Source organism: Aspergillus versicolor, assembly GCF_001890125.1.
Source record: "Aspergillus versicolor CBS 583.65 unplaced genomic scaffold ASPVEscaffold_3, whole genome shotgun sequence".
In the NCBI taxonomy this organism is placed as follows: domain Eukaryota; kingdom Fungi; phylum Ascomycota; class Eurotiomycetes; order Eurotiales; family Aspergillaceae; genus Aspergillus; species Aspergillus versicolor.
Genome location: NW_024467526.1, coordinates 494,863 through 519,874, shown reverse-complemented (window position 1 = coordinate 519,874; position 25,012 = coordinate 494,863). Strand labels below are relative to the sequence as shown.

The following is a 25,012-nucleotide window of genomic DNA, read 5'->3' as shown; positions in this document are numbered from 1 at the left end:
CATCCATATCGAACATACACCACGAAATGCATCGTAACACGCAATGTCTTTGGAACTCGAAGATACACCATCAAATACACCAGTACACTGGAAAGAGACCGCGAAAGGTCTGGCAGCTGGAGCGGCCGGGGGCGCTGCGCAGGTGCTTATCGGTGGGAACAATTCCACTCAGCGTACCGTATAGTGCGCGAACTAACAAGGTCAATAGGGCAGCCTTTTGGTTCGTACCGAATCCTGTATGATTACTACTGGCGAGAGTGTTGTACTCATCTGGGTAGATAATCAAGGTCCGACTACAGACACAGGCCGGGAGCACAGCACTCTCGGTGGCACGTCGTACCTGGACGCAAGAAGGGCCGCTCGCTTTGTATACAGTTGGCCGCACTTGACTTATTTTATGACACCACTGACATGGTTATTTAGGAACCCTGGTCCCCTTGTTAGGGGTTGGCGCCTGCATGAGTCATCACAAGACTATATCCTCGAACTGCATACTCAAAATCCTCATGTGAAACAGGTCAGCATCCAATTCGGCGCATTCCACAGCTTCCGCCAGCTCATCCAACACTACAATCAAACCCACAAACCTGTTGGCGGCGCAGATCTCTCGCTGGCTGCCCCAGTTTTATCTTGCCGGCGGTTCGGCGGGTGTGGCCAATAGCATCGTCCCGGGCCCTGTCGCACACCAGGATTCGCCTCCAGACCCAGCCTCATGGCAAAGACGGGAAGGCTGTATTCTGGACCTTGGGATTGCGTGCGGAAGATTGTCCGGACCGCTGGTTTATCTGGGTTATATCGCGGACAGGTTGTTACCCTGCTGCGAGAGTTCCATTGCTACGGGGTGTGGTTTGCGGCGTATGAGGGGCTCCTGGGTGTCTTGCAGGAGAGGGAGCAGAGGACGTATGCACAGCTCAGCAGTTGGCAGTTTGTGGTATGTGGGGGGTTAGCTGGGGAGACGTTGTGGCTGTTGAGCCAGCCTCTGGATGTCATTAAGAGTAAGATGCAGAGTGATGGCTTTGGGCCGGAGTAGCGGTATCGCACCATGAGGTATACGTTTCAGGCTACTTCGGAGGATGCCGGTGTGCGAGATCTCTTCCAGGCTCTTGGATCAGCCTTGCTGAGAGCGATGCCTGTGTCTGCTGGGACCTTTGCGACGTAGGTCTGCGTGAATTGACTGTTATGGTGGGGTTGCTAACGGCTTGATAGGGTTGAGGTAGTGCGCAAGTTCCTGAGCTAGCTGCATATTTCCGTAAGATTGGTTTGCTACCGATAGAATTGCATTGGGTTCCTATTTTTCCTATTTCAGGATAATATTATACTTTGAATGTTGTTCTTTAGGATTCTGCGGTGTAGATAGGATATTGCGAATCGAGGCCGACAGTACCCGACCACAACCCCACGTTCCGCACAAACTAGACGATCAGGGATTCTGGAAGCATGATCTGGAACGGAGGAATCTGCCAATAAGATTTGCTCGGTGCTACTCTGTCGCGACGAGTTGCCTTCTATATCCCATAACGCCGAGACATAGCAGTAGCCTCACGTCAACACCGGAGCGTCGGTGTTGCAATATAAACAACGACTTGATTAATACCGCCGTCCTTCAATATCCATTAGCACAGAATTCAACAGCATCTCACACATGGCGATCCCCCGATGTTGTGCGCTCGGTTGTAGGACCCGCCATACTCCACCGGTGAGTCGATATCCGGCACCGGGCCGGTTACAAAGGCTTCGCTAGTTCCTGCAGAAGTCATACCAAAGCTCTCAAATTGTTTCTCGATAACGCTGTATACATTCTGCTCACGATATCCTGAACACTGAACGCTGAAAAACGAAACACTACTGGAACAACACCACTGACACCAAGGACCGGACTGAGAAGCAATCCGCCACTTGATTGCAGAGAGAATGGCACCGTCGGTACGCGACTCTCCAGGGGAGAAATTACATCAGAGTCTCACGATCGATGCCCTTGCTGCATTTGCTGCTGCCGTTCTGGTTACGCCGACCGTGACAGTCATGGACAGGTGCGTTCACCACGGGCGATATCGCCGTTGAGACCTCCCACTAAACCACCCCAGGGTCGTCGTGGAGAAGTCGTGCACAGTTCGGCCCACAATGGACATTTTGAAGAAACATGCAAAGTCGCTATTTCAGAAACCTCGCCTGTTTGCATCATCGCGGCCGTGCCTGCTGGTGTTCGGGCTCTACTTTGGCACATACGGGACCGCCAACTTCGCCACCTCGATCGCACACTCCGGGTTCCTGGACCTGGAACCGGCAGCCGCAAACACATTAACCGTGCTGGCGACATTATCCGCAAATGTGCCTCTTGGGATCTACAAGGACACCGTCTTTGCCCGGCTGTTTGGGTGCCCTAAACTACCGGGTCCGGCACCCGGCAAGCCGTTGCCGATCTCCATCCCTCCACCGACGCCCCGAACGCCACTCTCGACTTACATTGGCTTCCTCGTCCGTGATATCATCACCATTCACACTTCCTTTACTCTCCCGGCTACCTTATCATCTTCTATCCCCGACTCAGTAATCCCAGACCCGCAATCGAAGGCTGTGCTGGCGCAGCTGTTCGTGCCCGTGCTGGGCCAGATAGTGAACACGCCAATACACCTGATCGCCCTTGGAATATACAACAAGCAAGGCTCTCTCACTATGTCCGAGGCTTTAACGACGTTACGAATGAATTTGATTCCAGCATCTCTGACGCGCATGATGCGCATTATCCCGGCATTTGGGTTCGGGACGCTCACGAATAATGAAGTCCGCCGGGCGCTACTAGAGAGACTGGATACGGCGGAGGACTTGAGGGGGAATGATTGACTGATAGAATATAGGATAAATGATAAATATGCCCTGGTGGCTTTTGAATTTCTTTTTTTTTTCCTTTCACATTTTACTGATTTTCGCATCGAATCAGTATCTAACTGAACTGGCGCTGTTGCATGACTGACATTGAGTTAGCCTTGCCGCTGTCGTTGGATTGAAATGCTTGCTCACATTTAGGTAACAGCTGCGGCAATGACGGATGCGACCGACAATACTGGTAATCAGGGCAAGGCTGCCTAATATTATGAGCTTTCAATCAGGCTGTGCAAGGCTGTGGCTGGTGTTGGATTTGATATTTATCCAATGGTGGAGGAGATTTGTGAGTGCCAGCCAACATATGCGAATCGATGGCTGTGCCACACACCAACCCACAACACACACAACACAAGAGAAACTCCTCTACTATCTTCCATACTCAGAGCCTCTTCTACCGTTGTCGAACTGGTTCTCTTTAATTATCGCCTTTGTTGTGGTATAAAAGGAGCATCTCTCCCCGTCCTTGGGATAAACAACACACTTCTTCCATTCCACTCCCATTTCGAACGTGCAATCCTTCCTTAACTATGCAGATGAAGGCAAACATGCCCGTCAAGGCCGCCGGCGATCTTCACAATGAGAAGAGAGCCAAAGTGCTTGAAATAATCGACAAACTGCGTGAGCTCGGTGTCAGCGAGAGCGTGTCTCTGCCACAGGTATAGATAACCCCAACACTTGAACATAAGAGAGAATCACTAACACAGCACAGCTGGTCGTCGTTGGAGACCAGTCTAGCGGCAAGTCCTCCCTTCTCGAGGGACTGACTGGTCTATCCTTCCCAGTTGCAAGCGACCTATGCACTCGTTTCGCGACGCAGATTGTGCTCCGCCGTACTTCGGCCGATGAGGCGGGTGCCAAAATTACCATCATTCCTGGTCCGGCTGCTCAACAGGATGACGCTCAGGAGGAAAAGCTCAAGGCGTTTGAGAAGGTTTTGGAGGCGGACAAATTTGGTAGTGATGAATTTGGACGTGTTTTTGATGAAGTACGTGTTTTGCATTCTGTACATGTGTTATGCTGATAGCTTTCAGGCTGCCGAGGCCATGGGTATCCCAGGACCTGGGACTACTGATATTGAGAATATCGACAAGAGGTTCTCCGACGATATTCTCAAGATCGAGCTGTCCGGTCCGGATCATCACCATCTGAGTGTGGTTGATGTTCCCGGCTTGTTCCACAGTATGTTGTTTTCTTCAGAACTGTTTTACCAGCTACTAACTTTGGCAGACCCTACCAAGTATCAGACGGAAGAAGACAAAGGTATCATCCGCGGTTTGATCCAGAACTATATCATCGACAAGAGAACCATTATCCTGTTCGTCCTCCGCGGCATCACTAAGAACATAACTAACGATTTCTAGTGCGGTCATGGACGCAAGGAACAACCTCGCCAACCAAGGAGTGTACGTATATTTTCCACTTGTGATGTTAACTCTAACATTGTCAGATTCTCAATGGCTCGAGCTGCAGACCCAGCAGGCAAACGTACGGTCGGAATCATCACCAAGTGTGACGCTGTGGAAGCGGGTGATGAAGCAGGAGTACGTACCAAGGCCCATCCAGTAAACCCTAGCTAATACGCAACCAGGTGCTTCGCATCGCCAAAAATGAAGTTGAGAAACTCACACACGGCTGGTTCGCAGTAAAGAACCGATCCACTCAAGAGATAAAAGAGGGCATCACAGTCGAGGGTAGACACAGGAAGGAAAGGGAGTTTTTCTCCACCACTGCTCCTTGGACTGAGCTCCCCAAGGATCGCGTTGGGATCTACGCCTTGAAGAAATTCCTTGGGGGATTACTCTATGATCACATCAGGAGCGAGTTCCCCAATGTGTTGAAGGATATCGAGGCCTCGCTGGCAGTCACTGAGAGAGACCTCGAACTTCTTGGGCCTTCCAGACAGACTGCGATTGATCAACGGCGTTTCCTCAACCGTACTGCAAATACCTATCAGCGCGCAGTTGACGATGCCTTGGATGGAAACTACAGCCCGGAACTTGCTTCTGATAGTACGCTGAAGCTTCGCATGCATGTACGGGCACTGGGCGACGAATTCGCAAAGACCATTGCCAGAGAAGGACATTCCAGGGTGTTCTGTACCCCCGGTGGAGAGGTCGACGACGACTACGCCAGAGGTTCAGGTGATGATGAAGAGTCAGGGTTTGATGACGAGGACGATATCTTCATCTGGATCCGTCAAGTCTTCCGAGAGACCCGAGGAACAGAATTGCCTGGAACTGTGAACCCTCGAGTGCTCGAAAGCCTCTTCCGCCAGCAGTCCAGACCATGGGGTGAGATCGCTCTAACTTACATTTCACGAGTTACCCGCGCTGTCAAGGCGTTCAACAAGGACATTCTAATTCAGATCATCCGTGACGGAGATGTCAGGGAACAACTGGCGTCTCATTTGTCTCGCGTCGAAGACTCGACTCACTCAAGGGCCGTGAAAGAGTTCAACCACGTCCTCAACGATGAAAGATCCGGGATTCTACAAACCGTGAACCACTACTACGCAGACACTCTGAGCGCTATCCGCGACGAGCGAGTCCGGGCAAGGTTGGAAAACTGGGATTTGAGGGGGATTTCACCAGCCAGGTCAATATGAACCAAATCATGAAACATGTGCATCTGAGCAATGAACAGCAGGCTGTCAACGACATTCATGACATTCTGAAGGCGTACTACAAAGTCGCCTTGAAGCGCTTTGCGGATAATGTTGTGATCCAAATTGTGGAGAGACACATTCTTGGGCGTGAGGGGCCGGTCAGGGCCTTGTGCTCGGACATGGTGAATGAACTTGACGACAACGAGCTGTTGCGAATCGCTGGAGAAAACTTCTCGACTTCTGCTACACGTAATGACTTGGTTGCAAAGTGCGAGCGGTTCCACATGGCCCTTGAAGTCGCAAAGCAGGCTGGTATTTAAATCGCCCGGTGGTAGACTGTGGACTCAATTTGGTCAAGAAATCTTTGTTGGAGTATTTCATTTTGTTTATTCAATTACTAAATCGTCATAGCCTAGACTAGAATGTGTCAATTGATACTAGGTATCTGTTTCTAACAATCTCACACTGCAATTGTTCTACAAAGATCCCGGGATACCTGAGAGTACCAGAAGTCATACAGCTCGCATAATTCAACAAGATTGTATCTCTCCAAATTTTGTACAAATAAATAATGAAGGTCAACTCAATTGATGCATTCTATAACTATCCTAAGAACACCTATACGGCCTATATTAAAGGTTAGTACCTAGAACTTCTAATAATATCCGATATAACAATATATAACTCTCAGTCCGGCTGGGAGGGATCATCCTGTGGTAAGCAAACTGTAGAGCAACAGAGAGAGCAGTAGTGGCAGCACAGATGAGGCGATGGATCAGTCGTGAAATACTGGCCATGTTCAGTACAATGTAGACGCAAACAAACCAAAGCAAACTGATATAGACGGACGGGATCCCGACCCCTATCCAGAGCGTCCGGTGCATTGTTAGTGGTAGCTTTGCTTATACTTATGCCCACAGTTTCTCAATGAGTGAAGGTTCATTATTGGGTCGGCGCCATGAGTCTCTAGTAGCAGCATTGGTTTGGTTGGTCGAGGTGTGTCGTCGCCATGAACCCCTGCTGTTAGAGGCGACTGCAGAGGAATCGTACTTATCTGAATGGGCGGCATTGTTAGCAACGGCTCTCACATCAGGGGTATATTTGTTATTATAGGTAGTGGACATACGCCATGGATCTCGCAGAAGACCTGTATCATAGGCCTTCTGTCGAAGGTCTGTTCGATTCAGAACAGGGATCGGATCGGTGTTCCCGTCCTTCGCGAAGCGTCGTTGCTCGGGCTTGGCCAATCCAGATGGAATATTGGGACGCGTGTCGTCGTAAGAGCAGTAGACATGGCCTTCATACAGGTAATGAAGGCTGTCGCCCATGTACACGGTGATGTGTGGATCGTCTTCAGAGATCGTTTTTTGGATCCGTCCATATGCGGTTCGGGTGATTGTACGTGTTGTCCCATGGTCGTATTTGCTATGGTTCAGGAAGCGCATCGATTAGCAGGGCCTCCTTGTTGTGGATAGGGATGTTAGTTGACTTACCGGATCCAAAGCCTCCTTGTTCCCATCTTGTAGCATGCCTGGCGGCATGTCTTCTCGATACCAGCTACTCGCCCTCGGGGTGAGTCGTCAGGTTCTGATATCCACGAGATCTAAATGGAACCCATAATTAGTTGGCGTGAAGCTTTAAGTATAATAAGTCATTGAACATACCTCAGGGTCCTCAAGTGTCCCGTTTCCAACCTTTCTCCAGACGGGAAACTTTTCAAGGCGCGCAACGGCGCGTGCATACCCGTCTGCGCGCATGGGGATTTCCTTCGCTGTCTTTTGCTTCTGATTCCATTTGAAAATAAACTGATCCAGCTGGATCTTCAACTCCTGTGCAGTTTGTGGAGTATTTTCAGGTTCCTGGCCCTTTGGATCGGGTACCGGTCCCGGAGATCGAGATCTCGTATAAGAGGGAGGGTAGGGCTCAGCTCGTAGCTTTGCCTCTCGTGCAGGACTCATCCGTCTGTCACTTCTTCTCCATGTCGAGTCGGCTCTTGGCTGTTGCGGAATCTCCTTGGGCGACTCGATGATCTCTCCCTCTTCAATATCGGCATAAGGGTCGACGCGTGCCATTCTGGAAAGTTATATTAGTGTGTTATTTATCAGTATATAGCTGTATCAGGCAATGTGGGTAGTTCTGAGAAACGCCAATGTTGGTCTTTCTACGGAGTTCCAAGTTCGAATTCAGCAAGTCTAATACTGAGTGTATGCACTATGGCTTCTTATCCTGCTTTGTATGTCAAATACAAAGATGTTGCCTTTGAGAGCTTTGTTTGATGCTTCATACCATAGATACATTCAAAGGGATGGAGCAGTGAATCTTGTCCACTGCATTTCCCCTTGTATAGGAACGACTTTGACCACCTCTCCATGGCCAAGTCACGTCCAGTGCGAGAGTCCAGTACCACGGATCTCGGTTAGCGTTGTTGATTGGCAGTCTGGCCCTTTTAGGCTTTGTTAATGGGAAGAAGCAGTTCTCATGAAGTTCCCAGGACTGTCTTGTTCGACAGAAATGGTAATCTCCGTGAGATGCGGGAATCTTCGTCGCCCAGCCATTTCCAAAGATAGTCATGCTATAATGTGTGGTATTTTCCTATCCATGCCCGGTAGTCATTTAGTATAATGACGCGGTACTTCTGGTGCCGGCCATTGTAGTAAATTGTATGGAGGGTCAACGATGTGATAGCGCAGGACTGGGTGGTAAGGAACCTCCTATCTTGAAACAATTATTCCTTCAATTTACTGTTGATTCCTCGGTCATCTCGATTCCTCTTGTGATTCTTTAGAATTAGATTCGGCTTTGATAAATGGGCCTGCAGACCGTTCGCATTAAGCGATGGCTATTTTTGGAAGGCTTTCTGGCCGGGTTTAGTAAACAGATGAACAAAGCCACGATATGAAGTCGGCCGACAGATAAAGGACATACTAGAAGTGTATCAGTTGTTTTATGTCTGTGGATGCTGTAAACGCTTCATTGTTACGTTGTCGATATAACGACAAAGGAACTCGATGCCGGGCACTTCTTTATCATCGCCTCGTCATAACCGAAATACATAACAGCAGCTGAATCCAAACCTAAGAACCTTTCTGGAGACTTTGCATTTTTTTTTAATATCCCAAAGGACGTGCTATTCTCACGCTATATCCGCCAAATAAACACCTGATTTGATTATCCATCAGCATTCGAAAAGCCATGGCTAACGTATCTCATGATGACTGCTCTGAGCAGCTTCAGCGTGAGATGGATAGTTTGCACCACTTGGAGCAGCAGACAACCTGCTTGCGCAACAAAACGGAGAGCGGAGATCACACTGTATATGAGGATGCTCTCTTTGCTCAGGCCGAGCCCGCTCGACCGACCCTTACTGGCAATCTTGAAGTCGACATGCGCCATGAAGATGTACGGCGCTGCATGCAGGAAATACCAGATCTGATCAATCAACAAGAGTCCTCCAGGCCTACAATGCGTACGCCTGAACCTGCTGAGGCTGCTGCTCTCGACTCCAGTGACGATGACCAAGATGATTACTCGTCTGGCGATGACAGCGATCTAGGGAATCTCACGGACAGCGAGGAATATGATCCAGAAACTATTGACTGGGAGTATGCTCGACTTGGTGAAGATGGGTACGGTGTTTATGGTCTGTGTGAACGAGTGGAAAACGAGTGGGACTACCTTCGCGGTGGGCACCACCCTGTGCGTATCACGGACTGTTTCGTCGGTCCAAAGGGGCAGTACAGGGTCATCAACAAGCTCGGCAGTGGAGGATATGGAAATGTATGGCTCTGCCGTATCCGGCACCGCCGGCCAACGGAATATGTCGCCTTGAAAATCCTCGTTGCCCGTGATTCCGGGGAGGACGGCAGGGAGCTATCCAATGTTCGCCGCTTGCAGGAACTGGCGAAAACGGTCCCGGAGCTCGAGCGGTACTGTCTTCTTCCATTGGATGAGTTCAAGCTCGAGGGTCCGAATGGCACACACCAGTGTTTTGTCTATCCGGTTGCTGGGTCGCAAGTAGAGGAAGTCTGGAACATAGTGGCGGAGCCTCATGAGTATCTGCGTAGTCTGTGTCGCCAGGCTGTGGAGGCTATGGCCTTGTTGCACCGGAATGGAATATGCCATGGAGGTCAGTAATCTAATATAACCCCAGGCCCTGTCATAAATATTTCCCTACTAACTTGTCATCCTTAGACTTTCGCCCCGCCAACATTCTTCTTCGCCTCGATGGCCTAAATGGCCTGCCAGAGAAGCAGATCAATAAAGGATTGGGGCTCGATACGCTCCGGATTCTCAAATCTGAAGACTGCAATCAAACTGCAAACCCGCCACCATACCTGGTCAAGGCAGTCTATCTCGACGATGAATTCCATTCCGCCTTCGCAACCGGTGATATCTGCGTGGTGGACTTTGGAGAGTGCTTCGAGACCTCAAATCCGCCAGAAAAGGGAGCCATTCCCTTCGCGTACGCTTCTCCAGAGCTTGCTCTGAGCGAAGTCAGTGCTCCTGCTAGCGACATCTGGGCACTCGCCGCTACAATATACGAGATTCGCTTCGGCAGCAAGCTGTTCAACGTGGACGCAATTCCTATCAGAATGGACGATGAGACACGTATAATCGGGAATGACGCCAAACCAAGCTACATTTTCTCCATGGTCAGACAATGCGGACGGCTTCCTGAGCCGTTGTGGTCCGAATGGTCGGAACATTGGATAACGCTGCAACAGATTTTTGGTAACTCGCTGGAGGACGATGAGAGTACCGTGTATGAAGCTGCAGTTCGTCGGGATACTATTCAGCGTAAGATTAACCGGATGGTCGCCCATGTTATCGACCCAGGTGACAAGTCGCAAGAGTGGCGTACCGCAGTCGATACTGAAGAGAAAGAGCTTTTCGAAGATCTCCTCTTCAAGATGACCGAGGGTGACCCGGCTAAGAGATTGTCCATTGAGCAGGTGCTTCGTCACCCCTGGTATTCTTATACGAGTGGCCAGTCCCCAGTGGCTCAGGACGCCATTGCCGCCAATGCTCCTGAATCTGTGATTGGTACTCCTGTATCCGCTCAGGAGGACAAGTCCCGATTATCCCTAGCTAGTAGGCTAGACACGGAGGATATCAATATGGTCGACGCACATCAAAATGGTGATCCTATAGTTGATGTCAATGTGGGTCAACAATCCCGGAGGAGTAGGTCTAAGTCCGTGGAATTCAACCTGCCAGGGCTAAGAGAAGGTACCAAGCCTATCTCTGGCAACTCTGGGTCTCAATTGCAGCTGAATGTGGTGCAGTACGGGGTGCTTGCCGTTTCAACGTGGATTCGGACGACGGTGGGTAGGGCGTTTAAATCTGTGGCTCGCTAATTGTTACTGGGGTTAATTAGAATAGTATATATCCAAATAATATGTCATTCAACTTTACTTTCTTTCCGATGTAAGACAGCGCAATCGCAGCTATGTATTTTTGCCTGACTGCTAAATGAAGTCAAAATATGTAACCGCATGGGAGATCAGCCAATGTTGGCAATGCACGCTACAAATTCGACATCCGCAGGCTACATTAATTGCAGTCTGATTCGTAATTTTGTGCAGTATGACTGTTTCAGCCCTCATTGATTGACTGCGTAGTGTAGTGTGTACAGTTGTATAGACACCTCAGGCGGAAATGTCACGTGCAGTGGGATCAACAATCAGCAAGGAAGACGAACTTGCTGCATCTTCCTCCAGCTAACCAGGTTCTCGTCACAGCGTGTCCTGATTCCTCTCTTCCATAAATGAGACCCTGATATACTTGTGAAATGCAGCCCTATTTGCTGAGGGATGAGACCTTGATCGCCGAAGATGAAAACGCGATCCTACTGCCGCAGTCTGGCTCGGAGCACGAGCATGAGCATGATGAACCAGCCCCCCAACGCCGTCACTTGGGACTTGTATCGACAACCTTTTTAATGTAAGATTATGGCTCTGCATTTGATCGAGTTACTGATATGTTTAGCACCAATCGCATGATTGGAACTGCAATCTTCTCGACACCGTCCGCCATTGCTGAGAGTGTCGGGAGCGCAGGCGCCGCTTTGGCTCTCTGGATCGCTGGTTTGATCCTCGCGTACTGTGGTCTATTCATATGGATTGAACTTGGATCTCTCATGCCCCGAAGTGGGGGTGAGAAGGTGTACTTGGAGGCCGCGTACCCGAAGCCCCGAATGCTTGTGACCACGGTGTTTGCTGTCCATGTTATTTTTCTGGGGTTTACAGGTGAGTCTCCACGGCTAATATGTGATAGAGACTGATTGAACAAAAGGTATTGGGAGTGTCGTGGTGGCCGAGAATATCCTCCTTGCTGTGAGCGGCTCCGCCAGTGACTGGGTCAAGAGAGGGCTCGCCGTTGCAGTTCTCGCGATCATAGCCACGATCCATATAAAGTCCTGTGCTCTTGGAGTTAAGATAATGGTACGAACAGCTTTTAAGAGAGTGAGATCGTTCTGACGATAGTAGAATGTTTTGGCCTCGGTGAAAATCCTCATTCTTTTCCTCATCATTCTTTCCGGGCTGCGCGCTCTTGGAGGCGACCTACCACAAATTCCCCATCCAGCTAGTAGTCTAGCGAATCCCTTCGCCGGATCTTCATCGGACGTATCACACTATACCAATGCTTTGTTCAAGATACTGGCGACGTACCAGGGTTGGTCTAATGCGGCATATGTGCTTGACGAAGTACACAACCCTCGCAAAGTCCTGAAGATCGCCGGTATTGTGGGTGTTGGGACTGTTGGTCTGCTATATATCTTAACCAATATCTCTTACTTCATTGTTGCGACCCCGGAAGAAATCAGCAGGACCGGGGTCACAGTGGTCGCCCTCCTGATCGGGAAGGTCTTTGGAAGTACAATGCTCTGGCTGACAGCAACACTGGCGGCGTTATCGTCATTCGGAAGCTTGATGACAGCATCGTTTTCGATGTCGCGAGTGGTGCGAGAATTTGCAAAGGAAGGGCTAGTTCCGTATTCTCGTTTTTTTGCTGCCAGTACGCCGTCTGGGTCGCCGTCCACAGCATTCCTTCTGGTCTTCCTTTCGTCAGCAGTAATGATCGTGTTCATTCCATTTGGTCAGTCTATCTTTCCTCTACGGATTCAGAACACTAACCGTACTAGGCGAGGTCTATAACTTTTTACTGGATGTTGGACAGTACGCCATTGCCATAATCAACGTCCTGGTTGTTATCGGATTGTTTATCATCCGTAGAAAACCAAACCCTCAGCCCACGTTCCGCGCTTGGAACCCGATTGTATATTTATTTTTCACCTCGCAGATTTTCCTGTTAGTCACTCCATTCGTGCCTGCAGCGTTGGACAAGGGCAAGGCGCTCCCACCTTGGTTGTATTCCGTGGTGGCCATCCTCGTACTTTCAGGAGCAGCCATTTATTGGCTAGTGTCATGGGTAGTGCTTCCCAGACATGGAAAGTTTGTCTGGACTGCTCGAAAGTCGATTCTCTCCGATGGATCATCGGTGGTGTCGTGGGACAAGGTGAAAGTAAGCTGAACACCAACCACAACTTCCAGTTCTGTTCTACCTGCGACTGTAATACCGGCCTCGTCATTTGAGCATGGTGTAAGACAAACGGGGTTGGAAACAACCCAATGGAGTATGCACTGCGCCATCCAGTGTTTGGCTTGCTTGGAGTTCGTTTATTCGACACGGCCCAGCCCCAAGACTAGAGCCAATACCATCAACGCGCCATACAGTGCGCACCTTTTCCGTCCGTGGCGCCTGCGATCCCGCCCTTTTAATAAGGCCAGCAGACTGTGATTGACCAACTTAAGCCGGTTCCGTGTAAGCGTGTAAGGGGATAGCCAAGCCACTTGCATGAAATCGTGTCGCGCTCCCCGTTTCTCCGCACTTCTTCATAGATTGATTTGCATTGGATCTCGTCCAATTCCCCTCCACCGCAAAGGTTTCCAGAGCCGTGCAGTCCCCGATCGCCTGTCCGCACGTATCATCCCTAGCACTGTTTTTTGACCACCGGCTGTCTTTGCTGCGTCTGTTGCATCGCACGTCTTGAATCCAATGCGAGCAGATCGCGCCAGGAGATCCCTGGCTCCACTGTCACAAAATCCACACCACAAACAGTGCTTCTCGCGCCACCCCGCACCCAAGAATAAGAAACTTGCCATTGAATAGGCTTGGCATGGCGAGCTAAATTGCGTCGGACTCGTTTAGTCTTATCACGGATACATTGGGTTGCGAAATGTCTGCCGAGGGCCCCCAAAACAGTCTGCAACGCACGGGGCTGGAATGCAGACTTCCCCAACAGCTCACCGCACAGCCCCTGCAAAGCGGCTTTCTAAACACTCACTGTACATGTCTGGAAAGAATTATTGGTGGATCTGAATGTGAGGTAGCATCCGTGGCCTTTCTTCGGGGCTCAGGATGCCACAAGTCTTTCACAGAGCCTAAGCCCTTCACGCCAAGGGCGCCAACAAGCCCTGGTCGAGTTTCTTTTTATCACGATGTTTGTTAGATGGGTGACGTATTACAGCGAGTTTCGACCCTGCATGGAAACGAAGTACCAAACAGTCTGTTGCTGACCAGCATCTACGCATGGAGACAGCGATGTCCAGCCCTACGATGATCGCCTGGAGCAACAGATAAGCAGCAAGGCCTTTGAACTAGGAACGGGCAACTTGAGGTACGATCATGGGCCGATCGCCGCTCGAGACCTGTGATCGTCAGCATCCTCGGCCGCACTCCCCAGTATACGGGGTACCCCAGGATGTGGAAGTTATGGCCCACTACCAACTAGCAAGGCGTTATGCGATGGAGATTGTCCTGGTCGACCGTGGAGGAAATTGCCCAATAAGTCCGCCCCGTGGCGCCCTAAAATTGTGAAGAATCAAAGCTATTGTGCTCATCTTGCGGGGAAGGGGAACCTGGCAGGGATCTTTGCAACCAAACATCCAACTACCCCTGCTTAATCTTCGTCTCATCTGAGCTACCCAAGCTCAGCACATGTCTAGGGCACTCAGAATAAGCCCAGGAGACACGATAGACCGAGGCTGCCCTTCTCGTGCTATGTTCTGCGAGGCATAAAAGGGCCAAACTCCCAGCCTTCAAACATCCATCTCACTAACTCCCAATATACTCTCCAGTTTAACAATTCAGCACTATCAAACCATCTACCCAAAATGAAGTTCGCATCCGGCCTCCTCACCCTGACCCTCGCCTTCAGCGCCTTCGCTGAGCCCATCCCCACCCAGAAGCGCGCCCTCGCCGACTACACCGGCGTCTTCGACAAAATCAGCACCCAGGTCGCTGCCGTTTCCGACAGCGTCGCCTCTTACGTCGGTGGCTCAACCCCAGGAACCGATGTCCAGGATGCCGCAAACACCCTCGTGGACGTGATCAACGAGGGAGCCACCAGCGTCGGCGGCTTCGACGATCTCAGCAACTCCGACGCCCTCGCGCTCGTCGAGCCCATCCAGACCCTCACCGGTGACGTCGGCAGCCTTGTCGATGCCGTGATTGATGCCAAGCCGAATTTCGACACAGATGGACTTTCGGCTGATGTGCTTTCCTCGCTCCAGGCGCAGAAGACGGCTGCTGAGGCGCTTCGTGATGCTATTACCCCCAAAGTTCCTGACGCTCTGCAGGATATTGCTGCTGAGTTGGCAGAGGGTATTGTTACTGAGATCAACCGTGGTATTACTGCCTACTCTTAGTTGAGCATGGGAACTGTCTAGGAAGGAATATGAGGCTATATAGCTCGAAGAGTGGAGGATGGACCGTCCCTGGCCACGAAGTAGTCGCTCGTTATGATTTAAATGAATATGATTAAATGCTTTATGATTTGACTGTCTTGATCGGGCCGTAATACTGGAATCGGGGAAGATACAATGCCATTTAACCAATCGACTGGGCCTGACACTGGATGGCATTCGTGACGCACATCAATCGACAGGGAAGGGAGGAATATAGGAAAGACTGTTATAACGCGAGGATGCAGGTGATGCTGAGCTGTTCATGTAGTTGGATAGAACAGCAAGCTACATCTGAGGGAAATTAATGAGTAGACGACGCGAACACTAAGAAAAGACCTGGATAATTGAAATTTGTGAGCCTTCGAATAAGTATTAAACATGTAATTTCTTTAGAACCCCCCTGCGAAAGGTGTGAAACAGAAGGGCACCGATGAATATAAAAGAAAAGTAAAGTCCCAAATATTTTACAGAATCAGCACAGCCTGGATATCAATTGTGCAATATCATCCGGGATATCCTCCATAGGGTAATGTCCTGCATTCGGAAGCCAGATCCCATTCGGGGCCCAGTCAACCATATTATCCTTGCCAACAACACGCACCAGAACATCCTTGTAGTCTCTGACAAGTGGATCTCGCGCTCCAAAGGCCACGACTGTTTTCAGTCTGCCCCCGATTTCCTTGTCCAGGTCTTCCTCGCGCTGTCTCTGCCAGTAGGACCTGACAAAGTCATCCCTTTCTGACAGAAGTGCCAGCGTGTTCAGGTCACTGAAGTTCTTAGGCCCCAAGACGGCCTCGCACATCTTCCATCCTTGTGTTTCGCGAACGCCTCTCAAACTAAAGTGTGGTATGCCAGGGGCGTGGCGTGAAAAGCGCTCGGCGCTGGATCTGGTGGCTGTAGGGAGATCCTGGTACGGAGCCTCGTAGCATTCAACATCTTTCTCAGAGATGTGTGGTGAGATAAAGCGCGCGATGGTGGATTGAGAGGCATATCCATCGAGGACTGCGGTTAAGAGGAACCAGACGGCGTGGAGAAGGTAGCAGTGGATACTGACCTCCTGAGGGCGTGGGGGTAAAAAGGAATTAATAAGGACGAGGCCACGGAACGATGAGGAGGGCAGGTATGGGATTGTTGAAAGAGCTATGCATCTGGAATCTGGTTAGCAGGGAGATACTTTGCAAGATTGTCGAATGGTATAGATCTGTCATAGAAGTATAGAAATATGCTGCTGTGTGCTTACCCGCCCCAGTGGTGTGCTACCAAGATAGCATTATCAAGCTCGACATGGTTGACAAAGGCGATCAGCGTCTGGATATGCAACTCGAATGTTAGAGCATCTCGTTGGACAGGCTTGTCGCTCAGTCCATGGCCGAGCCAGTCGAGAGCAAACAGCTCGTGCCCTTCTAGAAGCAGTCTGGTCATAACCTGCACGGAGTCAGTACTGTCAATCAATGGAACAAGAAAGGGTATCTTTGCAACAAACCTTTCTCCACATATAGCTCCAGCCTCTATTCCCATGGAGAAACACGATGGGCCTCTTCCTCGAATGGCTGCCATTCGCCGCACCATTCGCAGTCGGCTTTAAATGAATATATCTTACTCTTGCGCCACAGACAACAAACTCTTCAACGTTTTCGTACCACGGAATCCCATTAACCCACATCTTTCCAGACAGGTTGACGCGAAGAACTTCATTTTTAGGGAACATATACTTCCCTTCCAGCTGGAGCTGAGCCTGCACTGCGGCCTGCCGACGGTATGTTTCTGCCTCGCCGATGAGCTTATTCCATCGGGATACAACGCAGCGAAAGTTTCTGGGAATAGTAGAGAGGCGGCGATAGAGGAGTTGAAGAATATAAACAGGAAGGAGGATGCAAACAGCGTAGATACGGCACATCGTAAACGACAGAAGGAACGCGCTTATGGTTTCGTAAATTCTCTGGACGCCCGTCCATATCAAACCGAGCCATTGCTGTCTTCCATAGGTTTGTGCAGCCTCAAGGATCCCATTCCATCGTTGAACAAGCGAATAGCCGTTTTTGCGAACAGTTGCAAAAACTCGAGAGAGGTCTTGTAAAACATAGGTTGGGACAAGCAAACAAACTGCACGCAGGCGGTCTTTAGAGGGAAAGAGAAATATGCCTAGGACTTTGTGCACCGCTTGCACAAGGGCAACGACCTGCGAAACAGAGTGCCAAAGCCATCGGATCGAATGGAGAATTTCCAAGTCTTCGGGCTGTTCTCTTTCGAGACTGAAGTTTAGGGCTGGTGGCTCGGTCTGCGTCCAGGTCATTTTGCGCGTCGAATTTGCTAACCCTGAACAAGCATGAGATGTCACAGTGGTAAAAGTGGAAGAAATATTTACTTATAGCAGTATGTGAAGCGGAAGAGGCGTGTCTAAACCCTTGTTTGGTGGCTTATCAAGTATTCTATGCGCAAACCGCATTGCTGAAGGCTCAATCCAGGGGCATGCTTTGGCAAATAGAGCCCGATAGCGAGAGTACGTTATTAATCGGTATGATGAGATACGATGTGTTTATTCGGTCTCTATAGTAGTGCTGACGCAGGATATTGCGTTAGTCTAGTAACAAGCAGCCCTCTGTTATGCTTTGATAATACGAAGGCGGCAGTTTGGGATAATATTGATTTTATCGAAACGTGTTGACTCATGAGAACGGTTAAAACTGATTCCATCGTCAAAGGAACGTGTTGAAAAAGTCAGGATGTCTGTCCATGTTGTTGTGCCCCTTGATACCTTGCGAGACTCGGCATGCCACCCAAAGCTAGAACCGATGGACTTTAAACAGAATTCAGAGGAACTTAGTCATAAAATAACACGAATTAATATCTTGCAATGGCATAAGAGATCGAATCGACATGCTAAATGAATGTTTTGATATGATGCTTGAAGCTGTTTCCATCCCTGGAATGGAGGCCTGCAATCGCACGTTAATTGATATAAAGGAATGTCATAGCACCGTCTACTAGATAAGCAGTGCCTGAATCGTCTGGTATGGAGCTGTAAGGGGCGTTTACTGCTCGCAGAATGCAAGATAAACACAAGAGAAACACTGCCGATTCAGTGGGACAGGGTCAGACGGGCTTGGAGGCCGAGCTTATACCGCCAGAGGGGAGAATCTCCCGATGAAGAGTGAAATGGAACAGGAGGATAGAAGAGGGTTGAGTTTCTAGAAGGAGGGAGGATCGAGGGATAGAATTCGATTGCGCAACGACAACTTATCCACTCCCGGCCGCCCTAAGCGCCATAATTAGAATATCCCTTGCAACCCGAAGCCGAACCGGAGCCGGGGAATCGCCAAGAGAGCAGGAATGGAACAGGAGAACTTAGACATGACAGGGGCGATCTCCAGCGTCTCCGTCCACCACGCCGGGTCCGCATCCGGAAACCAGCACGGACACCTACCTGGCTGTCTTGACAGCTGTGGGGCGAAGGGTCCGACATTGCGATTCCAGACCCTGGACGTCTTGAGATTGGGCTGGTCTTAGCTGCTGTAACCTGTCATGGTCTCGTAGCGTGGCGTTTGAAGCCCTGCCCCGTTTTCAACGTGCTTTTTATTTCCTTCCTCATTCCATACTCTCCAAACTCTGCCCAGGCATATTATACTTTCCCTGTGCCTGTTCCCGTCCACGGCCAGAGGAAATTACCCCAGGATAGCAGGAATAAGCTTTCAACCTCGCCGTTATTGCTTATTATCCGACCGGAAACCGTGCGACCTGACTGCAAGTGCTGGTCAGCATCTCCTCGCCATATGATTTAGAATCTGGCACAATCCATCCCGAGAACGTCGCCATCCAAGGGGCATTGGCAATCCAGTTATAAACCCTCAATGCCCTTCGGCATCGGGTGTTGATTACTCTTGTTCTCTGCGGCCGTCATCCCTCGTTGACGATCTGTCCCTTATGTTTTCCATATACCACCAGCGAGAGCAGGCTTGGGATAGCCCCGCCTACATGGCGGTCCAGAGTTATTCCCACCCCTCGTCTCCGAGTCCTATTGCCCAGAGATACTGCGCAGAGTATCTGGACGATCTGATAGCCAATTCCTGCGTACAGCCCTCTCTGTCGGGATATGACGGCTCTGTGGACTCGGTATCACCTGTTCTGTCGGGCTCTCCAATGGTTGTTCCAGAAGATCCCCCACCTCCTTACGAGGACTGCGTATCTTCCAGCCCGCCTGTTGCACAGGGCAATGAGCTAGAACGGCACTCACCCCGCAGAGTACCAGCTGCCGACGATATATCCGTCGAGGAGGAGCCTTCACGGCATGTCGACTACCTATCGCACATGTGGAGTGAGGCAGATGTCCGAGAATCCTGGCGATATGTTGGCGCTCATAGAGACAAATATGAGAATAGTGCCAGACTACAAAATGCTGCTTGGAGAGCATGGGCCAAACTAAGAGACAACCTGGGTACTATCTCCCCGGTTGACCTGAACTGGTATGTTTAACACTTCGTTATTTAGTACCCGAGTTAATGCAGTACCAGGATGAAAGATTCTGACGACACCTGGTTATACGGGCCGCTCAAAGCCTCCCGTATACAGATAAAGCCGGTGAAAGTTTCACCCCCCGCAAGCTATTGCCGGTTCCGAAAAGCTTGCCGTGAGCATAAATCGATTCTGAAGAAGAGGACTGCGTCTGAAGCTATTCTCCAGCGATCTCCATCTCCACGCCTGCGCGCAAAATCATCAGCGTCTGAACGTTCTCGCAACCCCTCAAGACGCCCTACTCAACAGCCGGAGTCTAGGCCAATTATACAAAAGCTGTATGACCTGGTGAAACCTCCCCGCGGCATTCAATTGCGCAGTGGAAAGCGCCGAATCCATTTTAACAAGGAGGTCATGCAATGCATCGCTATAACACTGGACGAGGAAGGGATGGAAAAGGAGTACGTGGAATTTGGAGACGACCTATCCTGGGATAGGTCGTATATCGTGAATCTGAGGCGGTCCTATGGTGGGAATCAAACAATTGCTCCGCTGCCTCCAACTACGCTGAAATATCATGGTGATGTGCCTGATTTGCAGCCGGCGATTGCGCCTTGTTGGTCGTGGAAAAGGTATATCCCATTGTATTAATATTTTCCCTAGCTTATATAACTATGTATTTAATTCTTAATCTTAATACGTGTACCTATATTCGAACACTTTGTATTTCTCGCATTAATGCAATAATGGTGACTTGAAAGGAAGATGTTTACGCAGGCCAGTAATGCTAGCAAAGTATAGCAGAGTAGAGAATGCCCCCTCACAGAAATTACATTACCTTTGGCCAGGAAAAATGAATAAACAATGAATACTCACTAGTCGAATTATTGTTTATCCGAATTTCTTGATATGCTTGATATACTTAATTTTCTCCAGACTTAATGTTGACACTGGCATTCTCCAGACCCAATGGCAGCCTGGCACATACCACAAACGCCACCAATCCAAAAGCTCCCATATTCTGGTACGCTACAGCGAATAGCCTCAGGGGGTTGGTTTGGCACATTCCGAACGCGAGGTCCATGCAAAGGCAATAAAACATAAACAACAGCGTGTTTACCCATAGCAGGCATTTAAGCGCGTTTTATGCTGCTGGTCATGGGTGTGTCGGTAACGCCAGTTCGTCTCATCTATTACGCGACGCTAGCTATTATGACTATTATGGAGAAGAACCTGAAGTCAAATGATTGTCAGCCGGAAGTTGAAGGTAACTCGGTACGGCGCACTGAAGTACATTCCTCGAGCCCCCGCTCCATTTGAAGTAGCCAGTGCTTACACCGTCTAGAAAGCTGGTGCGGACACTCGTATCAATACGGGGGCGTATGATGCAAACTGCACCTATCTACTGAGTCCGCAGAGAGCAAAAGCCGGATTACGAGCTGATATGCTTCGCACGCCAGAGAATAAAGCACAAGGCTCGGATGCGGGCAAGGCACCAAAACGCCGCGCGTTAAACTTACGACGTCTACGACTTGCCAATTTACCTCGCCGGGCCTTGTTCGTGGATAGTGCCTCTCCACGCCAGCGTGCAGTCCGCAAAAGAACTGATTACAAGGACGGTGGTTTTGCTGCCAGAGTTGCAAGGAAACTCCGATTTGAGACGACGACGCGAACGAGAGCCGCTGGCTGGAAGTCTTATGTGCGAAAAGAGCGAGAAATCACAAGGAGAGAACGAGTTGGAAGTGCTGCTCTACTGCTGGAACCAGTGGACTTTGGCTGCGATACGGCGGAGGATAGTAATAGCGAATTCTGGTTATACGACAGGATGAATCACGTTACAGGGATACACGCCTAGTTCTCTGCTGGAAGGTCAAGTTGCTTGTGTATTTACTGTATTTATGAGCATTTATTTTCTGAGGGGGGTTTATTCTGGATTAATAGCTTTTAATGAAACAATACAGCGTCAGGGCATAACTCCTGTTGCTTACCGAGTTGGGATGTATGTCACCGGGGGGCATTGATTGGCTCCCGCTGCGAAGTGTGTATCTATTCTGTGACCGCGATGCACCTAGCTTTATAATACTACAGCTATCCTCATTTTCCTGCCCCTCCTATTGAAGACTACGTCCCAAGTCATTATACCGGCCAACATGTCATCCAAACCCAGTGTCCTGTTCGTCTGCATCCACAACGCAGGCCGTTCCCAGATGGCCGCAGGCTACCTCACCTCCCTCGCCGGTGCCACGATCGAAGTACGTTCTGCTGGATCAGCCCCAGCTGCCTCTGTCAACCCCGCAGTAATCGAGGCCATGCGCGAGGACGGCATAGACTTGGCCACCCAGCAACCGAAGATCCTCACCGAAGATGCAGTCCGTCTCAGCGATGTCGTTATCACCATGGGCTGCGGCGATGTCTGTCCTGTTTTCCCGGGGAAGAGGTACCTTGACTGGGAACTGGAGGATCCGGCTGGGCAGGGAGTGGATTCGATACGCCCGATCCGGGACGAAATCCGCCGTCGTGTGGAGGGGCTTATTGCTGAGTTGCAGGGGACTGCTTGATTTTTCAGATCAGGGGGTGACCTAGCGCCTGTTGTTATCTTCTTACGGTGCTAATGGGTTGGTCGTTGAAAGCCTGGACATGCCAGAGGGTCTAAATCATTGTAAGGTTCATAGTTGCGAAAGATATGGTGCACGAGTAGGCGGTTCGTATTTTATTGATATCAGCATATATAGCGGTCATGTATATATCAAGAATGTTTTGAACATGTACTGGCGTAGTGTCTGTCTCCATCGCGTGTCTGATATCCTGATTTCCGGTGATAAATGTTGAAAATAGTGCCGGCCAATCAGCGCTCAGCAGTGACATTCGTCAATTTTTCGCCCAGCACGCCACCAAGTCGCTTCGCATGACCCTCAATCTGGCCAAATTAACATTCTATACATTTGACTTTATATATTTGGCTTCTGCCACAGCATACCATTTTGCAAGCCCGTGCCAATGTTTCTTTTCCTCGGGAGGACGCTACCGTTGAAACATACACCAAGAGCTGGCACCTTGAAATATCCACGATACATACACACAAGTAACAGGACAATGACCGTCGCAAACAGTCTAGCAGCATCCAGCGAGTCTCACGGGATAGAAAGTACACAGTCATTGGCACTCCCAGAGACAGAGGACGACATCCAAATCCGCCAGCAATACCGCCCGTTCCTCGCCGACCAGACCGACGACGACTGGGTCAGCAAGCTGGAATTAACGACAGTTCTGGATTTAGCGGCCAAAGACATTGCCCTCACGAATCGTCGCTTAAAGGTCCTTGTCCTGTACGGCAGTCTGCGCCGACGCTCGTACTCGCGCCTCGTGGCATTCGAGGCCGCCCGCATCCTCTTCCGTCTGGGATGCGATGTCCGAGTGTTTAATCCTGAGGGTCTACCGGTGAAGAACGACACCGACCAGGACCATGACAAAGTGCAGGAGCTCCGGTCCCTGAGTGCGTGGAGCGAGGGGCATGTCTGGATTTCGCCCGAGCAGCATGGTAACCTGGTACGAACGGCAATGGCCCTTAATTTTTTTTTTTTTTTTTTTTTTTTTTTTTTTTCCCGTCTTCGCATCACATACTAACACCATTGCCAGACCGCAGCATTCAAGAACCAAATCGACTGGATCCCGCTAAGCACGGGGAGCGTCCGGCCAACGCAGGGCCGCACTCTAGCCATCGGGCAAGTCTGCGGCGGATCGCAGTCCTTCAATGCCGTAAACTCACTGCGGATTCTGGGGCGGTGGATGCGCATGTTCACCATCCCGAACCAGTCGTCGATTCCGCAGGCTTATACGCATTTCCCGGATGAGGGACAGCCCGGGGATCAGCGGCTCAAGGCCAGTGGGAATCGCGATCGGTTGGTGGATTGTATGGAGGAGTTTGTGAAGTATACGATTCTGATGCGGCCGCATATCGATCTCTTTGGGGATCGGTATAGTGAGAGGGAAGAGAAGAGAGTGAAGGCGGCCAAGGCTGCTCGTACGTAGTGTTAGAATGGGCTGCCGGCCTATATTATAGACAATAGACATATGCAGTATTGTAACTAAATTAATGTATCCTACTGCTGACTAAAGGACTGGGAATGAGGGGTCAGTCATATCTTGATCCAGGATTTACAACTTGTATTCCTCCGTAAAGTAAAATATACACCATGCCACGACCAAAACGCAAAACCAAGGCAAGCCTAAGAATACAGTATTCCGAAAATTTCTAATGATAGATAACTAGGCCGAAGACCTCGCTAGGATACGGCGCAACCAGCGTAACTCCCGAGATCGCAAGAAAGAGCGTGTCCTAGAACTAGAGCGACGAGTCGAGCAGCTCGAGGCTGCAGCGACTGAAGCCTCAGTCCAGAGTCTGGAACATGAGAATCGCACCCTGAGAGGACTATTGGAGTCTGTTGGGTTTGATGGGATGTCGTTGAATAGCTATCTCCACGGTCCTGCTACTGCTTCTTCCTCTGGTCACGACCTTGCACTTGCTGCAGATTCGTCTGAGATGCAGTTTATGGGCTTGGAGGTCGGGCCTCCAACTGTATGACTCTGAGACTCCTACAGCATTAATAAAGGCTACTAAGCTGGGTAGATCTCTGGTATTCTAGGTGACGAGGCTGCTCTACAACCACTATCCTCCACACAGCTGATTCTCGATCGCGGAATGCAAAACGAGTTTACTCCTCTGAGCGGCGACAGTTTTCAGTTGAATTTGCCTTGGTCGCTCCCAACGGAACAAGGACAGAATCAATCTCAACCCCAGGCTACAGCTACTTTCAACGCTGGGTTAACTATAACGGAAGACCTGGCTGGGGTGGTTCAAAATATGGGCGGCGTAACGGGTTCAACCGTAGGCTTGGTGAATAACGAGACAACATTATGCAGTATTGCGTTCCATCTCATTGTCCAATGCAACAGAGCAGGGAAGGATGTGCTGGAGCTGGAGACGAAGCTGCGATACGGGTATAGGATGCCGGCTCTTCCGGGGGAGGGATGCCGAGTGGATAACAGGACGCTTCTAACTGTGCTTGCAGAACTTGTGTGATATATCCGCGAGATAATATGGATTTCTGGCATGTCACCATGAAAATCTGGCATATTGAAGATAATCAATAGCTGAAACGGTGACATACCACTTATGTAGCTGCCCAATCAGCAAACAGCATATTTACGCATGACAACTTAGCCAAGGGGGACTGAACATAACATAAATAGCCAGGGACCATCTCTGATCCTGGCTGGAAGACACTGCCAACCTCGCTATCCTCTATATTTGCATATACTCTATTAA

At 50.0% G+C, this 25,012-nt stretch overlaps 12 protein-coding genes across 12 annotated transcripts; 10 read left to right on the top strand and 2 right to left on the bottom strand.

Annotated features, from left to right (window-relative positions):
- Nucleotides 1–43: 43 nt before the first annotated feature.
- Nucleotides 44–1,237, top strand: ASPVEDRAFT_51079 (uncharacterized protein; the record flags this gene model as incomplete). Its single annotated transcript, XM_040814421.1, has 6 exons — nt 44–152; nt 424–446; nt 518–589; nt 722–1,026; nt 1,048–1,155; nt 1,207–1,237. 6 exons carry the CDS (start codon nt 44–46, stop codon nt 1,235–1,237), a joined length of 648 nt encoding a protein of 215 aa, XP_040665507.1.
- Nucleotides 1,238–1,756: 519 nt separating this feature from the next.
- ASPVEDRAFT_148754 (uncharacterized protein) lies at nt 1,757–2,858 on the top strand. The gene is made up of 2 exons (XM_040808177.1): nt 1,757–2,030; nt 2,085–2,858. The coding sequence occupies exons 1-2, from the start codon at nt 1,912–1,914 to the stop codon at nt 2,839–2,841; spliced, it is 876 nt and encodes a 291-aa protein (XP_040665506.1). The 5' UTR covers nt 1,757–1,911; the 3' UTR covers nt 2,842–2,858.
- A 348-nt stretch (nt 2,859–3,206) lies between these two features.
- On the top strand, nt 3,207–5,808 carry ASPVEDRAFT_60628 (dynamin family protein; the record flags this gene model as incomplete). The annotated part of the gene is made up of 8 exons (XM_040815542.1): nt 3,207–3,539; nt 3,593–3,868; nt 3,915–4,062; nt 4,111–4,198; nt 4,245–4,286; nt 4,331–4,424; nt 4,472–5,439; nt 5,475–5,808. Exons 1-8 carry the CDS (start codon nt 3,411–3,413, stop codon nt 5,806–5,808), a joined length of 2,079 nt encoding a protein of 692 aa, XP_040665505.1. The 5' UTR covers nt 3,207–3,410.
- Nucleotides 5,809–6,396: 588 nt separating this feature from the next.
- ASPVEDRAFT_26522 (uncharacterized protein) lies at nt 6,397–7,560 on the bottom strand (the record flags this gene model as incomplete). Its single annotated transcript, XM_040809916.1, has 3 exons — nt 6,397–6,913; nt 6,982–7,091; nt 7,153–7,560. The coding sequence occupies 3 exons, from the start codon at nt 7,558–7,560 to the stop codon at nt 6,397–6,399; spliced, it is 1,035 nt and encodes a 344-aa protein (XP_040665504.1).
- Nucleotides 7,561–11,486: 3,926 nt separating this feature from the next.
- ASPVEDRAFT_128176 (APC family permease) lies at nt 11,487–13,021 on the top strand (the record flags this gene model as incomplete). The annotated part of the gene is made up of 4 exons (XM_040806522.1): nt 11,487–11,757; nt 11,783–11,931; nt 11,977–12,586; nt 12,633–13,021. The coding sequence occupies 4 exons, from the start codon at nt 11,487–11,489 to the stop codon at nt 13,019–13,021; spliced, it is 1,419 nt and encodes a 472-aa protein (XP_040665503.1).
- Nucleotides 13,022–14,664: 1,643 nt separating this feature from the next.
- Nucleotides 14,665–15,198, top strand: ASPVEDRAFT_81330 (cell wall mannoprotein 1 family protein; the record flags this gene model as incomplete). Its single annotated transcript, XM_040817020.1, has 1 exon — nt 14,665–15,198. The coding sequence occupies one exon, from the start codon at nt 14,665–14,667 to the stop codon at nt 15,196–15,198; it is 534 nt and encodes a 177-aa protein (XP_040665502.1).
- Nucleotides 15,199–15,709: 511 nt separating this feature from the next.
- Nucleotides 15,710–17,134, bottom strand: ASPVEDRAFT_51075 (alpha/beta hydrolase; the record flags this gene model as incomplete). Its single annotated transcript, XM_040814420.1, has 3 exons — nt 15,710–16,385; nt 16,478–16,662; nt 16,721–17,134. 3 exons carry the CDS (start codon nt 17,132–17,134, stop codon nt 15,710–15,712), a joined length of 1,275 nt encoding a protein of 424 aa, XP_040665501.1.
- Nucleotides 17,135–19,209: 2,075 nt separating this feature from the next.
- Nucleotides 19,210–21,541, top strand: ASPVEDRAFT_26518 (GATA-like domain-containing protein; the record flags this gene model as incomplete). The annotated part of the gene is made up of 4 exons (XM_040809915.1): nt 19,210–19,697; nt 19,740–20,318; nt 20,623–20,710; nt 21,032–21,541. The coding sequence occupies 4 exons, from the start codon at nt 19,210–19,212 to the stop codon at nt 21,539–21,541; spliced, it is 1,665 nt and encodes a 554-aa protein (XP_040665500.1).
- Nucleotides 21,542–21,836: 295 nt separating this feature from the next.
- ASPVEDRAFT_81327 (arsenate reductase ArsC) lies at nt 21,837–22,244 on the top strand (the record flags this gene model as incomplete). The annotated part of the gene is made up of 1 exon (XM_040817019.1): nt 21,837–22,244. One exon carries the CDS (start codon nt 21,837–21,839, stop codon nt 22,242–22,244), a length of 408 nt encoding a protein of 135 aa, XP_040665499.1.
- Nucleotides 22,245–22,779: 535 nt separating this feature from the next.
- Nucleotides 22,780–23,715, top strand: ASPVEDRAFT_128231 (uncharacterized protein; the record flags this gene model as incomplete). Its single annotated transcript, XM_040806527.1, has 2 exons — nt 22,780–23,232; nt 23,323–23,715. The coding sequence occupies 2 exons, from the start codon at nt 22,780–22,782 to the stop codon at nt 23,713–23,715; spliced, it is 846 nt and encodes a 281-aa protein (XP_040665498.1).
- A 150-nt stretch (nt 23,716–23,865) lies between these two features.
- ASPVEDRAFT_39110 (bZIP transcription factor) lies at nt 23,866–24,361 on the top strand. The gene is made up of 2 exons (XM_040811847.1): nt 23,866–23,906; nt 23,957–24,361. The coding sequence occupies exons 1-2, from the start codon at nt 23,880–23,882 to the stop codon at nt 24,266–24,268; spliced, it is 339 nt and encodes a 112-aa protein (XP_040665497.1). The 5' UTR covers nt 23,866–23,879; the 3' UTR covers nt 24,269–24,361.
- ASPVEDRAFT_523957 (uncharacterized protein) lies at nt 24,207–24,892 on the top strand. The gene has a single exon (XM_040814628.1). It carries the CDS (start codon nt 24,386–24,388, stop codon nt 24,764–24,766), a length of 381 nt encoding a protein of 126 aa, XP_040665496.1. The 5' UTR covers nt 24,207–24,385; the 3' UTR covers nt 24,767–24,892.
- The last annotated feature ends 120 nt before the right edge of the window (nt 24,893–25,012 follow it).